The sequence below is a fragment of the Melanotaenia boesemani genome, chromosome 20 (assembly GCF_017639745.1).
Source record: "Melanotaenia boesemani isolate fMelBoe1 chromosome 20, fMelBoe1.pri, whole genome shotgun sequence".
NCBI classification, from domain to species: Eukaryota; Metazoa; Chordata; class Actinopteri; order Atheriniformes; family Melanotaeniidae; genus Melanotaenia; species Melanotaenia boesemani.
Window position 1 is genome coordinate 6,052,755 of NC_055701.1, and position 15,193 is coordinate 6,067,947.

Sequence of the window (15,193 nt, forward strand, 5' to 3'; positions counted from 1 at the left end):
ACGAGTCAATTTCTGCTTTTTATTGTAGCGTCTCCTCAGGAGTACTGCATACAGTTACAGTTAGAGACAGAACTTCAACAAGTATACAAACATGCAACAAATGAATGTCTAAGAGTTAATTCCAGTTGTTAATTATTAATTACTTTTAAGACTTAACCCTCCATCCACCGGCTCTTTAGTGCGTACTGAGGCCTTCAGGGGATGTGCCCATGTAGTCTTTGTCCACAAAATACAAACCGAAGTTATGTTTACATGCACAATAATGCTTTCATATGAACCTGATTAAGACCTTGCTCAGAGTAAAACACCTGATCTCTTCAACCTGAATAAGGTTATATTCTGATCTTTATCCCATTCTGTTGATATATCTGCACAGTAGTCACTCTACATCCTGCTGGGAATTTCATGGCATCTTGTGACACACCCTGCTGCTTTACTATGCCTGCTTTAGGCTCCACAGCTGCCAAGTCACCATATTATGAGCAATTTAGTTTTTAAGAACACTGTCACTTGTTTTGGACTTGTTTTCATTGCTGGGTTGTTTGTTTTTGTCAATGATCTCTCATTGCCAGAGTTTAGTGCAAAACAGGAAAGCTGTGGTTAAAAGAAAACACTCTTTTGGGACACACTATTGCCCTGTCTTTCCAGCTATGCTCTGCATATTTAAATTGGAATATGAACGAAATATTGTATCTGCAGCTCATTTAAACTCTATAATTAGAATGTTGTGTTATTTACATTAAAGTTAATAGTTAGAATATTGCGGCGCATGCACAAACAGTTTATGATAGCGAAAAACAGTGATTATTAATCATTGCAAAATGCCACAAAACAGCCAAAGATAATTACATGCTGCATAAAGAAATATCACAATATTTTATGAATAAGCACTTCTACAGTTTTAGATGGTCTTCTACTCAAGTGAGGGATTTTTCATTTATTTGCAACTGACAAAAAAAAATTATTTAGCAACATCATGTATTGTATAAAAAATTGAGTAAAAAAAACTAGCCTGGTGTCGATGTGCCTTTGAGTGTCTCTGGTTCCAAAAAAGTCAATATGTTTCTCACAAAGGTAATTAGAGCATCATTAGCTAATTTCAATTCTTCTCATCAGTGTATCGGTGTCCTTTTTGAGAATAATTTCATAATTAAATAGATGATATGTTTCAAAGAGATGTATGTGTTTGGGGATGTGACTAAACAACTGGCATGACTGTGAACCAATAAGAATGACTCACAAAAGGTCAACAGTTTGATGAGTAATTTCTCTTTCTGCAGTTAACTAGACAAACAGGCCATTAAGAGAATTTGTTTTCCAGAGATTTTTCTTAGATTTTTCATATTTTGGTGCACTTTATATGCTATTTTAGTGTAAATACAGTAAATATTGTGCAATGCATCCTAAAAGCTTATGCAAGGAAGCACCTTGCTAACCAACCTGTTGTTTAAAGTCCTTCCTCTTATCCAGATACGGTCACTTCTGGGACAAAAAACAGCAAATGAATAGATGACATCCACTTTTTTCATACAGTCTAAGGCTGATTTATGCTTCTGAACTTAAGCAACTTTCACATTTTAGCATTTATCATCATTATCCTGTATCTGTATCTGACACTGCATGAGGTTTATGCACTTGTAAACACATAAATCTTCTTATCACATATCTGTTGTATATGAAGGATTTACGGCTCTGAATTAAACTGAAAATAATTGTTAGCTTCATGAACAGAGGTGTAGATGTGGCAGTGTGGTAGCCAGGATTCACACATATGCCAGATGGAAAAACCTGCTTGCTGTTTAGGAAGTGCAGTAACAGTGAGCAGCACAGTCAAGTGATTTGATGGGTTGGCTTCTGTGCTGTCACTTAGCTGGACTTCTCTCAATTTTTCCCTGCAAGCAACAGAGCAAAGCAAAGCAGGGCTTTTTGGTCTGGGCTCCAAATATATCAGCAGGCAGGGGGTGGCCATCTCAGACTATTTTTAATCTAGTGCAATTTGAAAGGGAATAAATGCATCCCATGCAGATGCACAAACTGTTAAATTCTGACCAACCTTTGCATCAGTTTGTGCTAACGCTTCCCCTGCATAAACATTTATTAGTCTACAATACATTCTGTTACTAAATTTTTCATTGAAACAAGCATTAATATTCTTTTGCTCTTTGTCTGGTATAGAGATTGATTTGTTCACATGCATAGTCAGCATGCTGAATCTATGCATATTTGGGGTTTACATCATATAGGTCAATATCTTTGATACAACAGAACAGCAGTAATTTCATGATTTATTAAACTAATCATATTCAGCTGACAACTGGACTAAAGTAAAAATATTTTATTTTGTTAGATTTTAATCCTCCTCATAATTAACTTTGGTTTATACTGAAAGAACAGCATGAACTCTCTCCAAAACATGTAATAGCAAAGTTGGTCCACAGCACAAAATGCTGAAATTCCAAAGGACTGTGGTTTTTCTTACAATGTTCCCTAAATGAATGCAGCTTAAGGGTGCATTCACACCAGGATAGTTATGGGGGTATTTCCCTTTCTTAAATCAAGAGCGCAACTGATTGATTTGAGAGCAAGATTTCTTGTTTTCATGCTAAATTATCATATTGCTCTCTTTCAAAACTCAGCTCTCATACTCAAAAAGTCCCTTCTTGCTCTCAAATATATATAACTCTTCAAAAGTCTGCTCCTCTTCTCAAGTTTTGTGTTGCGGGTTAAAATTTCCTGTGCTCAAGCTTAGCCTTTTCCCCTCATGCTGCAAACTGCAGCATGTCTCTGCACAATGAGACATAACTTGCAATTTGGCGTGCCAGGTTTTATTGGTGGCGGGCCATTTTTGGCCCACTGGCCGCCAGTAGCTGACCGTTGTCATAGATAGTCCACTAGACTGGGTCCAACTGGGGACTCAATTCATCTGGGGGGTGCATCATTCTTCTTTAATTGGACCTTTTCAATAGTGTGATCCACTCTCCGCTAGAGCCAGCGTTGCACCAAGAATTACTGAAGATGAAGAAAATCATCGTTCATCTATTGGTTAATACAGCTTTTTGGTAGGTGTACAAATGGGGGTCCTAAAGGAACCACTGATCTAGACAAATCATCACCATTTTATTCCTTTTGGAATTATCCATAATGTTGGTTTTACAGAGCTTCTTCCAGACAAGGTAAGTTTTTATTTGTATAGCACATTTCATGTACAAGACAATTAAAGGTGCTTTACATAAAACATTAAAAGCATACAGCGGGGTGAAGGAAGCAATAACAAGTAAATTAAAAACTAACTTTAAAAAGAAATTTAATTAATTAAAATAAAAACAGAAAGGCTGAAAAAAAGATTAAATGCAAGAAATAACATTTTTCCCTAATTCCTAGTTAATTCCTGTGAGGAATTACCATTTGTTTTGATAAAAGGTGAAAAATAGAACTGATTTAAAAATACTGAGAGTTTCAGCAAACCTGCAGTTTTCTGGGTGTTTTTTCCACATGTGAGGAGCATAAAAGCTGAACGCTGCCTCTCCATGTTTAGTTCTGACTCTGGGAACAGAAAGTAAACCTGACTCTGATGACCTGAGGGATCTGGCTGGTTTATAACGAACCAGAAGATCCTGGATATATTACTGAGTATTCCAAGGCAAGTATTCCCCCCACTGAATATAAACCAATCAGTGCTTTGTAAACTAACAGCAGGATTTTGAAGTCAATTATTTGACAGTAAAGACCTGAGGACTGATCCACTTTCTTGGTCTTAGTGAGGAGCGGCGGCATTCTGGACTAATTGCAGCTTAGTTCTAATTTAACTAATTTACTTAGTGATACACTCATGATGTGTTCAAGCACAGCTGACACATCTCTGCCATATTTTCATTAGGAAAAAAAAACCTGTGAAATGCTGCTACCACAGTCTCCCTCTTGTTTCCCTCCAGTGAGACCCAGACATGGCCAGCAGGGCTTGTGGTTATGATGATGTTAGGAAACGGATACCTTGCGGTTAGAAACCAGAGCAGGTCACAGAATACCGTGATAAAATTCCCGAATCCACACGCCAAGTTTCCCTTTGCCTCCTCCTCTTTTCCACTCCCCTGCTGCCTCTCTCCTCCTCTGCCTCTCCCTCTCCTCTGCTTTCATTCCCCCTCTACTTTCCTTGATATCTGATCCAGCAGAGACACTCAGGTTACAGTTTTTACAGCTTAGCCAGCCCAGCACTGTATACATTCCTTTCTCCCCTTGTTTCTTCAGCCTTTCCTATCCCATCCATGCCCACTCCTCCTTCTCCTTGATTACTCACCGGGGCTTATTTTACCGTGGCACACATTAAGCAGCCAGATGAAGGAAACACTGTCAGACTGTTTTTCAGAGGAGTATGATCCCCTCACAAGGACACATTGTGTGTCAGTGTGTATGTGTGAGTGTGTGTGTGTGTGTGTTTTCTTTCAGCTGTAGTCTGAAGATGAGAGAATCTAAAGAAGAGAAGTGAACAAACCAGGGCTTTTTTTTTCTAAAATAGATAAATCAATACTTCTAACTTCACTCACAGGATTTACTGTTTTAGGGGAGGTGACCGCCATGCAACCCTGGTGTAATGTTAATTAACAAGGCTCTGTCAGGTTTGATATTATACTGAGTCCAGGTTTACTGGTTTTTCATTCAAGTGTAATAATTTAATAATCATGCATTGACCTCATCTTGTCACATTGACAGCATGCATGAGTTTTAAACAAATTTCTCTTAATCAGATTTCAATAAAATATTTTCTGAGGAAGACAAATTGTAGGTGTAACCTTCTATCACTGGACTGGCTTGTGTTATGTGATGCAGTGTGAATTCAAGATTGTGTAGCTTGCTACAATTGATCTTCCTAATCCTATTTAAAGGTTTTGACAGTTTAACCACAACTTTGGTTACTTTCCCTGGTATTGATGGAGAAATTGGTGTTATCACAATGAAGTCATTCTAGCTACCTGAGTAAGTCATCAAATTGAAACAAGCATGTAGCCATTTGTTCATATCCCTAAACATGACTCACAACAGCCTCCTAAAGGTATCACCTCTGCAATATGGGAGAAAAACGGAGAACAAATCATTCACAAATTTTATGTTTAAGGCATCATTAGACGAGGAAGGAGGGAGGTGGATGGTGCAGTTATGCACAGTAGTTTTAAACATTCAAGTTGTCTCAAGTAAGATCAAGACCAACATATCACAACTACAACAATACTTTTTCATTCTTCTTACAACAGGACCATCAGTCTTATGGGCACCATTTTGCAATTCCGGTTTGAGTTTGGAAATCGAAATGACTAGGTTTGGATTAAAGCTTAAACACATTCTTTTTTCAGTGTGAATGTAATCCTCATGGATACCATTTGCTCTCCTAACCATTAGAAGTCACATATTTCAAAAGTCTAATTGCTGGCTGGATCTCTCTGCAAACATAAAACCAATGGGCATACTTTGGAAAGGATAATCTCTTTCAAATTCCAAATTCCATTTTTATGCTGATGATTCAATCATTTACTGCTCTATATCTACACTTAATCAGGCTCTCTGTCAGCAACAACAAACTTTTCATACTGTCCAACAAACATTTTGGCACTTAAAATTTGTTATAAAATACCAACAAAACTAAACTTGATTTTCTCAAATGCAAAATTCAAGCTCTTGAATCCACCACCTATCATGTCTATTTAAGGTTAATGGACTGAGTTAAAATCCCACTACAAATACCTAGTAATAGAAAATTATTAGTCTTTTTCTTTTACAGATTACATTCAGTAATAAGTAAAAAGAAATTTTAACTTATAGTCTACACTTGATTTTTTTAAGTCGAAATCAGAATTTTTACCACCACTTTTGTTTGTGCTGATGTTATTTGCATCTTAACATGTACTGAATACAGTCTACAGTCTTTAGATTTATCAAAAGTCTTAAATGTCCCATATTATGCAAAATTCACTTTCTAAAGGTTTTCTAACAGTCTTATGTGTCCTCATAGCCTGTGCATGAAGCCTAAAAATGAGAAAATTCTGTCACCTCTCTCATTTGCTTGGTCCACTTTTTAGTGAATGTGTGCTCAAACGGGTGAGTCTGAGATCTTTCCCTGTGTGACCTCATGAAGAGAAATAACTATTCCCCCTGATCTACCATCTGTTATAGCAAAAATTTCAGTGACTATAATACATTTTATTACAGATTTGTGGGGGGAAAACAATCTGCTCTACCACTTGGTTTGGGATATAATGCCAATCACCCCATTTCTGTTTCAAGTTTTGCCCATTTGGCTTTTCCTACTACATTATTACATCTCATTTCAACTATTTGTTTAAGAATTATTGATTATCATTATTATTGTTTACAGGAAAAGAAAAAAAGGTAAAAACATATACTTTCTTTCTTGATTTTTTCTTAATGTGAACATTAAAGGGTTTAGAAAAGTACAGGAATTTATTTTGTTCATTCTAAAGAAATATTCCTTTTATATATCCTCCATGTCTGAACTAAACTGGAGGGGAAAGGTATTTGAAGATGTTGCTCCCTCTGCTTGGAAACAGCTGCACAACCTCCTGAATCTCAAGGAGCCAGTCTCATTGAATTGAATGAAGATATGTCTTCTTTTAAATGTTTAATTAACTTTTTTTCCCCAGTTTGACCTGTAATTACTGTAGTGATTAAATATTCTGCTATTTTTATTGCACTCTAAATAAATAAATAATTTTCATATTTGCTCAAAAATTATGTTTGTTTTCACTCACATTAAAATGAAAAATGAAAATAATTAGACAAAGAAAGACATAATGACAAATGTTATTGCATCCATTAAATGAAATGTTTAACTGGCATGTCACTGCTTCAAAATATTTTATAAAACACGTCAATTTCTTTAATTCTGAACGATGACCAATGTCACAAAATCTATCATCTAAGAGTAAAAAAAATCACAGACCTGAAAATAAAACATCATCTCTGAGTGATGAGTGGCATCATGCAATTACTTTTTCAATGTGATGAATTATTGGAGGAGACACTTGGTGCGATTTTTTTTTATGTGGTTTCTAAATGGATCTCAGCCTGATTAATGTTCTCTGTTATAATTACTGAAATGACCAAAATCAAACCTGAACATGTGCTACAATTTAGAAATTTCTCATGTTCAAATGCAGCCTGTGGAGATTTTGTCCATTTTTGTAACACTCCACTGATAGGAAATAAGAAAATTCTCCACGGAGAGCCCCTGCCTGACATCTCCCACATACAGTAATTCCCCTCCTCCCATCAGCATTCCTCCTCATCAGGACCAGACAGCCAAAGGATGGGTCAACTTATTTTGTCCTAATTTCTTCATAGAAAAATCTGTGACTTCCTCTAAATGTCTTGCACATTCTAGGCAACAAACAAGGCGACTCTATTAAGGATGAAGGCATCTGTGCAAGCTTGATGCACTGAAATGTAGTTTAGTTGGGATAATAAATGCATCTGAGCGCTCAAACAAAGCATCTTTATAGAATGCACATAATCCCCCCCCCCCCCCCCCCCCCCCCCCACACACACACACACACACACCTTTTTTTACAGTAACAAAAAATAAGAAACATGATCAGGGCTGCTTTTTGAAAGCCTCCACACACAAAAAGGCTTTATTCCTGGTTTCCTTTTTTTCCTTTTTCCCCCTCTGACAATCAGCCCCCAAAATCTCCATCCTCGCAGTTATTCTCAGTGTGATCACCTGCATAACCACCAGTGTCAATAAAAATAAATTAATACATTTGAAAAAAAATAAACGACCGCTGGCTGCTTCTGCATCTCAAGCCAAATGTGTACAAACAATGAGAAGATGCAGACAAAGCGGACTGCCTCACACATGCACACATAGATAATAACACACACAAAAACGCCAGCAACACTCTCACGCTCCACAATGAACCGCACTGAGCTCAAATATCACAATGTGCATGATTTAAAAAACAAAACATAAGACAACGTGGGGATTAATACCAAAAGGACTAATCGTGCATGCAGGCCCAACACGAGGGACAATGTGTTTCTTGTCAAACGCGTAAAGCCTCACAGACGCACATCTGGATCGCACGCCTCTGGGCAGCTGGGCAGCTTACACATTCGCGCGCACAAACACGCTAACCCCACGCAGACCCAGAAAAGCATCACGGATAGGCGAGTATTCCCCCCATTGATTAGCTAATTATGCACATCGGCGGCTGCTCCCTCGCACCGTATCATACTATAGTATTAATAGTAATCGTAGACGCACTGTTGACGCCTTCACTGACACGGTGGATTTTCCATTAACTCTGGGTGAGCCGTAAAAGGCAGGGCAAAGAAACGGCTAAATTGTAGCACAGTGATCCTTCAACTTAACAGTTGAAGAGTGGCTGTGAATGGGCGCTGCATCCATTGTGCGAGGCTGCGTGTTGGCAGGGTGCGCTGCCGCTCAGGTTGGCATTCCGCGCACATGTGACAAAGGAAGTAAGAATTCATAGATTAAAGTTTGGTTTTCATGCAGCCAATTCCACTTGGGTGTTATAGTATATTTTCCACAGATAACGCATAGTTAAGAGCTTTAACACGCATGCATGCTCCACACAACCACTCCACGCGTAATCACATGCAGCTGGGCACAGTCCAAACATTTTACCTTCATCTCTTCATTTATTTCCCTTTTCACCGGGTGAGCTGGTTTGCGGCTTCTTTTATTTTCCGGAGGTCTGCCCTCTTTTTCCATCTCTGCCATGTTTTCTCTGTGATACTTCTGTCAATATTTGCGATGAGGAGGGGGAGAAGAGGGGGGCGTGAGCGAGAGAGGCAGCGGCAGCTGTTTACAGTCGCCAGACGGGGAACGTCTTGCCGCTTTTCAGCGGCCCGTGTGACGCTGGGGATGCCGCCGAGGGCTCGCGGTGCCCGGCTAAGTCAGCCATCTTCTGGCCGTGTCCTCCGCGGTCCGTGCGCCAGTGGTGAGCCGCCTCTGTGAGTCAAATGAGAGGTTGAGTGAGGGGAAAAAACGAGACCGGGGGAGGGGCGTCCGCTGAAACATTATATGACGCGTTGATGATCAGTGGTGGGCTATTTCTTCTCGCTTTCCTAAGGAGCGCAATCAGAGCAGCCACATCCACTTACCACCGCTACCTCGGTGACGGTCTGTAAGCAGCAAACAGGTGCCCCTCGAAACCATCCAGTCGCTTCTGGGGAGTTTACAGCTGCTCAAAGTAACATTCAGTCCTGGTTTATTACACCGCCTCTGTCATTTAACACCACAAACTTAAACCTCACCTAAAAAAAGTTGCGATGCGTTTAAATACAACAAAAGATGACAATCAGAGGAGCTGTAATGCACATATTAAAGACGCCTCACAGGTCAGCTGAAGTTGGAAGAATAAACTAGTCTTTTACAAGCTACTCATGTTATTTTCTCAACATGTCCAGCACATACAAGCCCACAACGTGCGCTAATTAAGCATGTAAACATTGATTTGACGAGTCACTTTGAAACTAAAAGGAGGCAACAGCAAGAAGATTGACCTAATAGAGATCCCAAGAGGCTGAGAGGGAATGTGACCCCATATACATGTAAGAAACAGCTTTAAAGCAAATCATTTCTGCAGCTGATCTATACAGTAGGTTTTTTTCCCCCAAGAATATGATCAATAATGCTTCCCACAAGTGTTTTCCATTATTCTACAAGAAATAAATCATAGCAGGTGATACCAAGTGATTGATTATCTTTATATTCCAGTGGGAAACATGCAATATGCACATGCTCACATATGCAATATGACTGTTTATAATCCCCTTAAAGTACAAAAGAAATCCTAGATTCAGATTATCTGGTCTTTTCCAGATCTTGCAGAAGTGAACCTCAAATCAACTACTACACATCTTACATTGTTTCATTATTTATTTAACAAAAAAACTAAGTCATATCTTCTTGATAATGTTAGTCCATTGTGGTTTGCAACATTTGTTTATGCACAGCTCTCACGTCCCACAACATCATTTCAATCAGGTTTGAACTTTGTTTTTTTTTCTGTTTTATGAGCCAGTTTCAGCCAAGGTTTAGCTGTTGAACAGATGGTCTCATTTTGCGAAAGAGTTCATGGTCAACTAAATGATTGCAAGATGTCCAGGTCCTGTGACTGCAAAACAAGCCCAAATCTCCAACGCTCTCAAGGCAGCTCTCAATTTGGTTCTATGATCACCGCAGTCCTGCAGGTTTTCAATTTATCCTTGCTCCATCATACCTTATATAAGCCTTCCCAGATTGATGGGCAGCATCTTTAGTAGTTGCATCTTTATTACTAATGTCTTTCCTCCTTGGCATTGTGCTAACACACAACTGATTGCTGCAGAGCTTCATACTGCTGTTTCGTACCCTTTTCATTCGTTTAGAAATGGCAAGATCAGACTTAGTTTTTTTACTCACTGCTTCTGCATTTTGGCTCAGATTTTTTCCCGATGAATAATGATACAGTTCATCTGAGGTTGTATTCACATCATTTTAAGACCTGATAAGGAGATGAGTTTTCTACCATGTCCTGATATGTCCAACCTAAAGACTGCTATTTGTCTGTGAATGCAGCACATTTGCACATGATGCTTCTCTGGCAATATTATTGTCATGAGAAACAGAACCAGACATTGTTTGATAAATACATTTGCTCTGTGCATAAATTCACCTGTTTCAACTGCGAGGCACATGCAGCTCTCTGAATTACAATGAGGAAAGCATCTCAGTGTGTCGGGTGAGGCTGCTCATGGCAAAGTGACACCCATTTGAGGCGGAAAATCAGCAGGAACAGGCGCTATGAACCGTGATGCAGGGTCAGGGTGAGATGACTTGCTCTGCTCTTACCATGCCTCGCAAAGCGGCAGCCCAGTACCTGCATCATAAGATCCCCTCTTTAATCTGTTCCTCCAGCTACAGCGGCTTGGTTTACAGTAATTTAAGTCTGATGCTTCATTCTGGTGGTAAACTGTGCAATTATGCAAACAGCGGCAGACTACATACATTAATAACAAACTGGAAAAAATAAAGAGGACAAACTACACTAAAATATGTGGCGAAAGGTTAATTGGAAGTTTTGGTTATTCTTTAAGCCCTTGAGGTTATAAAACTACAATAAACCCAAAAGCACATTATGTGCTGCTTTTCCCCAGTTACTGGATTGTGACAAGAATGAATGAATCAGGACGAGGTTTAGATTTTCCAGGTCATGAAAATAAATGTACAAACTCTGCGTTTGTTTTGTACATTTTCTCATAGAGGAGGATGCACTTCCAGGCTGAGGAAGCTGTCCTTGACAGACTTTCTCTCCCTTTCAGGAACATGAACGAAGGAGGATTCAATAAAAGCCCTGTTAAACCATTTTCACTGTGAGGGCATTATACTATCATACTGTTGAGCTGTTATTTTGTCACAAAGATTGAGTTACATGAATGGAAACATGAGGAGGTTCACTTTTCATAACTTCAACAGTTTGGTTTAAATTGATACTTTTAAGCTCCCCCTTCACCTGTTATTAAAATACATTTAATTTTAGTTTTTAATGGATGGTTTCGTCAGATTAGAAACACATGAAGAGTGAGGACTTGTTTAAGTTGTGTTTGATAACTGATGTCTGTCTGTCATGTGGTATATTATAAACTTGTGGTTGTGCTGCCTTCTTGGAGGTTTTTATTTGGTTAAATATAGGAGAAATTAAAAATAAAAGGACAGGCCTGGCACAGATTTTATCCAAATGTGAGCAAACATTGCCATAAAAATCTTTCAATACATGTTTTTGTTTAAATTTTTGCCAATTGTACTTAACAGAAATGTGCTAATGTTCATATATTTCCAAATTATTTGACAAAAGTAGTGGCCAGTAGCCAAATGGCTCTGATGTAATACGATCAAAGAATGGAAGAAATTAAGAAAACTTTGCACTAAATCTAAAAATCTTCACTCTTGCCACTTTTTAAAAAAAATATATATAACATTTAAAAAGTAATCTTTATATGTGCCCTATTTGATTAGTGTTTTGTTCTTTTTTACCAATTATGGTTAATTTCTAGGTTAGCAGCTTATAGTTGTTTTAAAGGTACTGTGTATAAGAATTACTGACATCCAGTGGTTAAGACGGGCATAGAAATGACTTCAAACATCATGCACTGTTGTGAATGGTAAATGGTCTGTACTTGTATAGTGCTTTTCCAGGCATATGTTGGCCACTCAAAGAGCATTTACACTACATATCACCCTCATACAGTACTTGTTATATACCACATGCTTCTCCTATCACTCACATTTACACCCTGATAGACACATCAGGAGGCAACGTGGGGTTTGGTGTCATGCCCAAAGACACTTTGGTATGTAGTCTGGGGAAGCCTGGGATTGATCCACTGACGGCTAGTAGTTGAGTACTCTTTCTCCTGATCTATAGCCACCCTTCCATTGTGAATGGACAGTGGCCGTCAGTGGCCAAAATTCTTCCAGATATAAACATGTGTTCACCTGCAAATGGATCCAATGTCCTCGGTTGCAGCAATGGCATCACTAGAGGTAATTACTTTAAAATTATTTACATATATAGTCTTCTTTTATGTGCCTTTTTAAATGGTTACTTATCCCAAATGTTGCTCTAGCAGAGTAGAGGGTTCTCACTTCACACAGAGTTGTTTGCCCATACAGATACCGCGGTAAAAATGGTGGTATAAATATGACAGCTCCCATGTATGTGGACCCATGGCAAATTAAGAGAAGAAAAACATAAGAGTAAAGTGATTAGATGCACAAAAAAATCTGTTTTTATTTAGATATTAATTCTTTTTTTGTCATCGACCTTTGATTTAGTTACATGCTGCACCTTTAAGAAGATAAAGCACCACAAATGGTCATAAAATAAAAATACTATTTAAACTGACCAGACTGTAGTGACATTTGTCAATCCATCCATTATCTATATTCCAGTGCTTATTTCAGTGCAGGACCATGGGTGGGCAGGAGCCTATCCCAGCTGTTACTAGGTGAGAAGAAGGCAACAAACTAGCGAAGAGAAAATGTCCAAAATACACATGTATGTGTTTATGTTATTGCATCTTATCTCTTGGAACTTTCTTAATGCATATATTTAACTGAAGAAGTCTTGTGATGATGTAATTTTAATCAGTTTTTTATCTGAATAGTTTCTTGTTGAAATATCTGCACTGTGTTGACTGTTTTCTGAATATTCCATAGATTTTTGTTGTTGTTGTTGACAGTGTTTTATAATTTATTGATTTATCTTGTGTTTAGAAATATACAAAATAGTTTTTGCAAAAACGTACGTTAAACCAAGTTCATCCAAACAATGAGTAAATTTATGTATAAATTTGTAGATATTTTGATAGATAATTTGCCTAGTGAAACAGGAAAGCAGAAAGGTAAAATTAGTATCTTCTGTGCAGAATATTAGAGAAACCTGACAACTTCCTGGGTGCAGCTTTAAGTCAATTTGCATGTGTTGTGAAACTGTTTTTTTTTTGTTTGTTTTTTTTTGTTTTGTTTTGTTTTCTCTCTTTCTCTCTCTCTCTCTCTCTTTCTCTCTCTCTCTCTCTCACACACACACACACACACTCTCTCTCTCTCACTCTCTTATGTAAGTACAGTGAACCTGGCAGGTTCTTTTTATGGCTGCAGTACCATGAAATCCAATTTTGTGAGTCGTTGTGTTATATCCTCATGTTAAACTGGAAAAGACACGGTTTTAATTTATTTAGCTACACCAGTGTCTCATTAAAATACCATAGAAAACACAGGTCTGCAGTCTCTTTAAATGGTCAACTTTGCAGATCAGACCCAAAAATAACTGAGTGTGCCTACAAAAAAAGTAACGATAGAGTCACGTCAGCACTTTTCTAATCAGGGAATTTTACTCATTTACTAAGTTAATATTAGGCAGTGAGTTATTTTTTGGACTGATAGTGTATTCGTGCATAAATAATGCAGTGATTTTTCTACATAAACACAATGATGAGCATTTTCACAGTAGGACACTTCACACAGTGGAAATGTTGGCAATTATTCAGTCAACCTTCATTCTAGGACAGCGGAGGCTCAGTAGTGGTGACAGCAGCAACAGGTGTGAAACAATAATATTTATGTGTGACATTATCTCAGTTATGATGTGAATATCCTGGCCAGTAAAGCTCTTGGGATGCAAACATTTCATATAATTGATTTTTTTTTCTTTTGTATGCTAAAGCATACACAAACAACGAACGAAAAAAAAGAAAAATAAACAATAATATAGAAGTAGCGTTATAAAATAGATAAATAAAAATATAAAGAACCTTCTACCGGAAGTGCTCACGGGGTGACGTTGTAGCCGTGATTACGTTTCATGATGTAATACGTTACGTTTTTAAAGATGGCGGCGCCCGGTGGAGGGTAGTGTGTTGTGAAACATTTATGCCTTTCATTCAGTGTCGTAATGTTAATTTCTTTTGTATTATGAAACTTTTTATGTTTTTGTTAAAAAATGTTTTATCATATTATGACCACGTCACGACGTTAGTGGTTCAATGTGGTTTCTAAGTTAAAACATGGTGCCAGTGCTTCTGTTGTAACTGCTGGAAAGAAGGGACACATACAGTTCAAGAGCAAATGTTTTCATTGACTTGGTCGCGACTGTCTTGTTTGGCTCTGTCCATCCGAGGACAGAGGACGCTGAGTCTGTTCTCCAGCTCCGGATCCTCAAACTGGAGTAAAGTAGTCTCTGATGCGGAGAAGATCGTCGGGTATCCTACCTCCTTCATGAGCCTGCGGTGCCTCCTCAGTGATGAACTCAGTAATGTGGCCATGCACGTCAGGAAGCTGGTCGGGACTCAACATCCATTACTCAATACTGCGAGGTAAAAGAAAGAAATGCTGCAAATATGCTGATTCTCTCTGAGTTTCTGTTCCAAAAATAAATTTAATTATCAGCATCTTATTTGAGATTAACTCTATATTCTATAGTTAGAATATTGTGTTTTACCAGAAAACACGGCGTGTATAGAATACAATTTTTTAGGATATATTAAACAATTATTTTAGTTTAAACGAGTTGAGTATATTTTATAAATTAAATCAGTAAATTAAATACACAGATGTATGGATTAAAAAATATTTCCCGTAAATAAATGTGACACTTATAGCATAAAAGTTGACTGAATA

At 38.0% G+C, this 15,193-nt stretch overlaps 2 protein-coding genes across 4 annotated transcripts in view; one reads left to right on the plus strand and one right to left on the minus strand.

Moving 5' to 3' along the window:
- The window catches only part of sobpa (sine oculis binding protein homolog (Drosophila) a), a 51,769-nt gene extending 42,823 nt beyond the window's left edge, over positions 1-8,946 (minus strand). For all 3 annotated transcript variants that reach the window (XM_041971300.1, XM_041971299.1, XM_041971301.1), the window contains exon 1: positions 8,657-8,946. In XM_041971300.1, the coding sequence (XP_041827234.1) occupies positions 8,657-8,752 (96 nt within the window). In that variant the 5' untranslated portion in view covers positions 8,753-8,946. The remainder of the gene's footprint in view (positions 1-8,656) is intronic.
- Positions 8,947-14,412: 5,466 nt separating this feature from the next.
- The window catches only part of pdss2 (prenyl (decaprenyl) diphosphate synthase, subunit 2), a 36,278-nt gene continuing 35,497 nt past the window's right edge, over positions 14,413-15,193 (plus strand). The window contains exon 1 of the mRNA XM_041971320.1: positions 14,413-14,889. Within this exon, the coding sequence (XP_041827254.1) occupies positions 14,642-14,889 (248 nt within the window). The 5' untranslated portion in view covers positions 14,413-14,641. The remainder of the gene's footprint in view (positions 14,890-15,193) is intronic.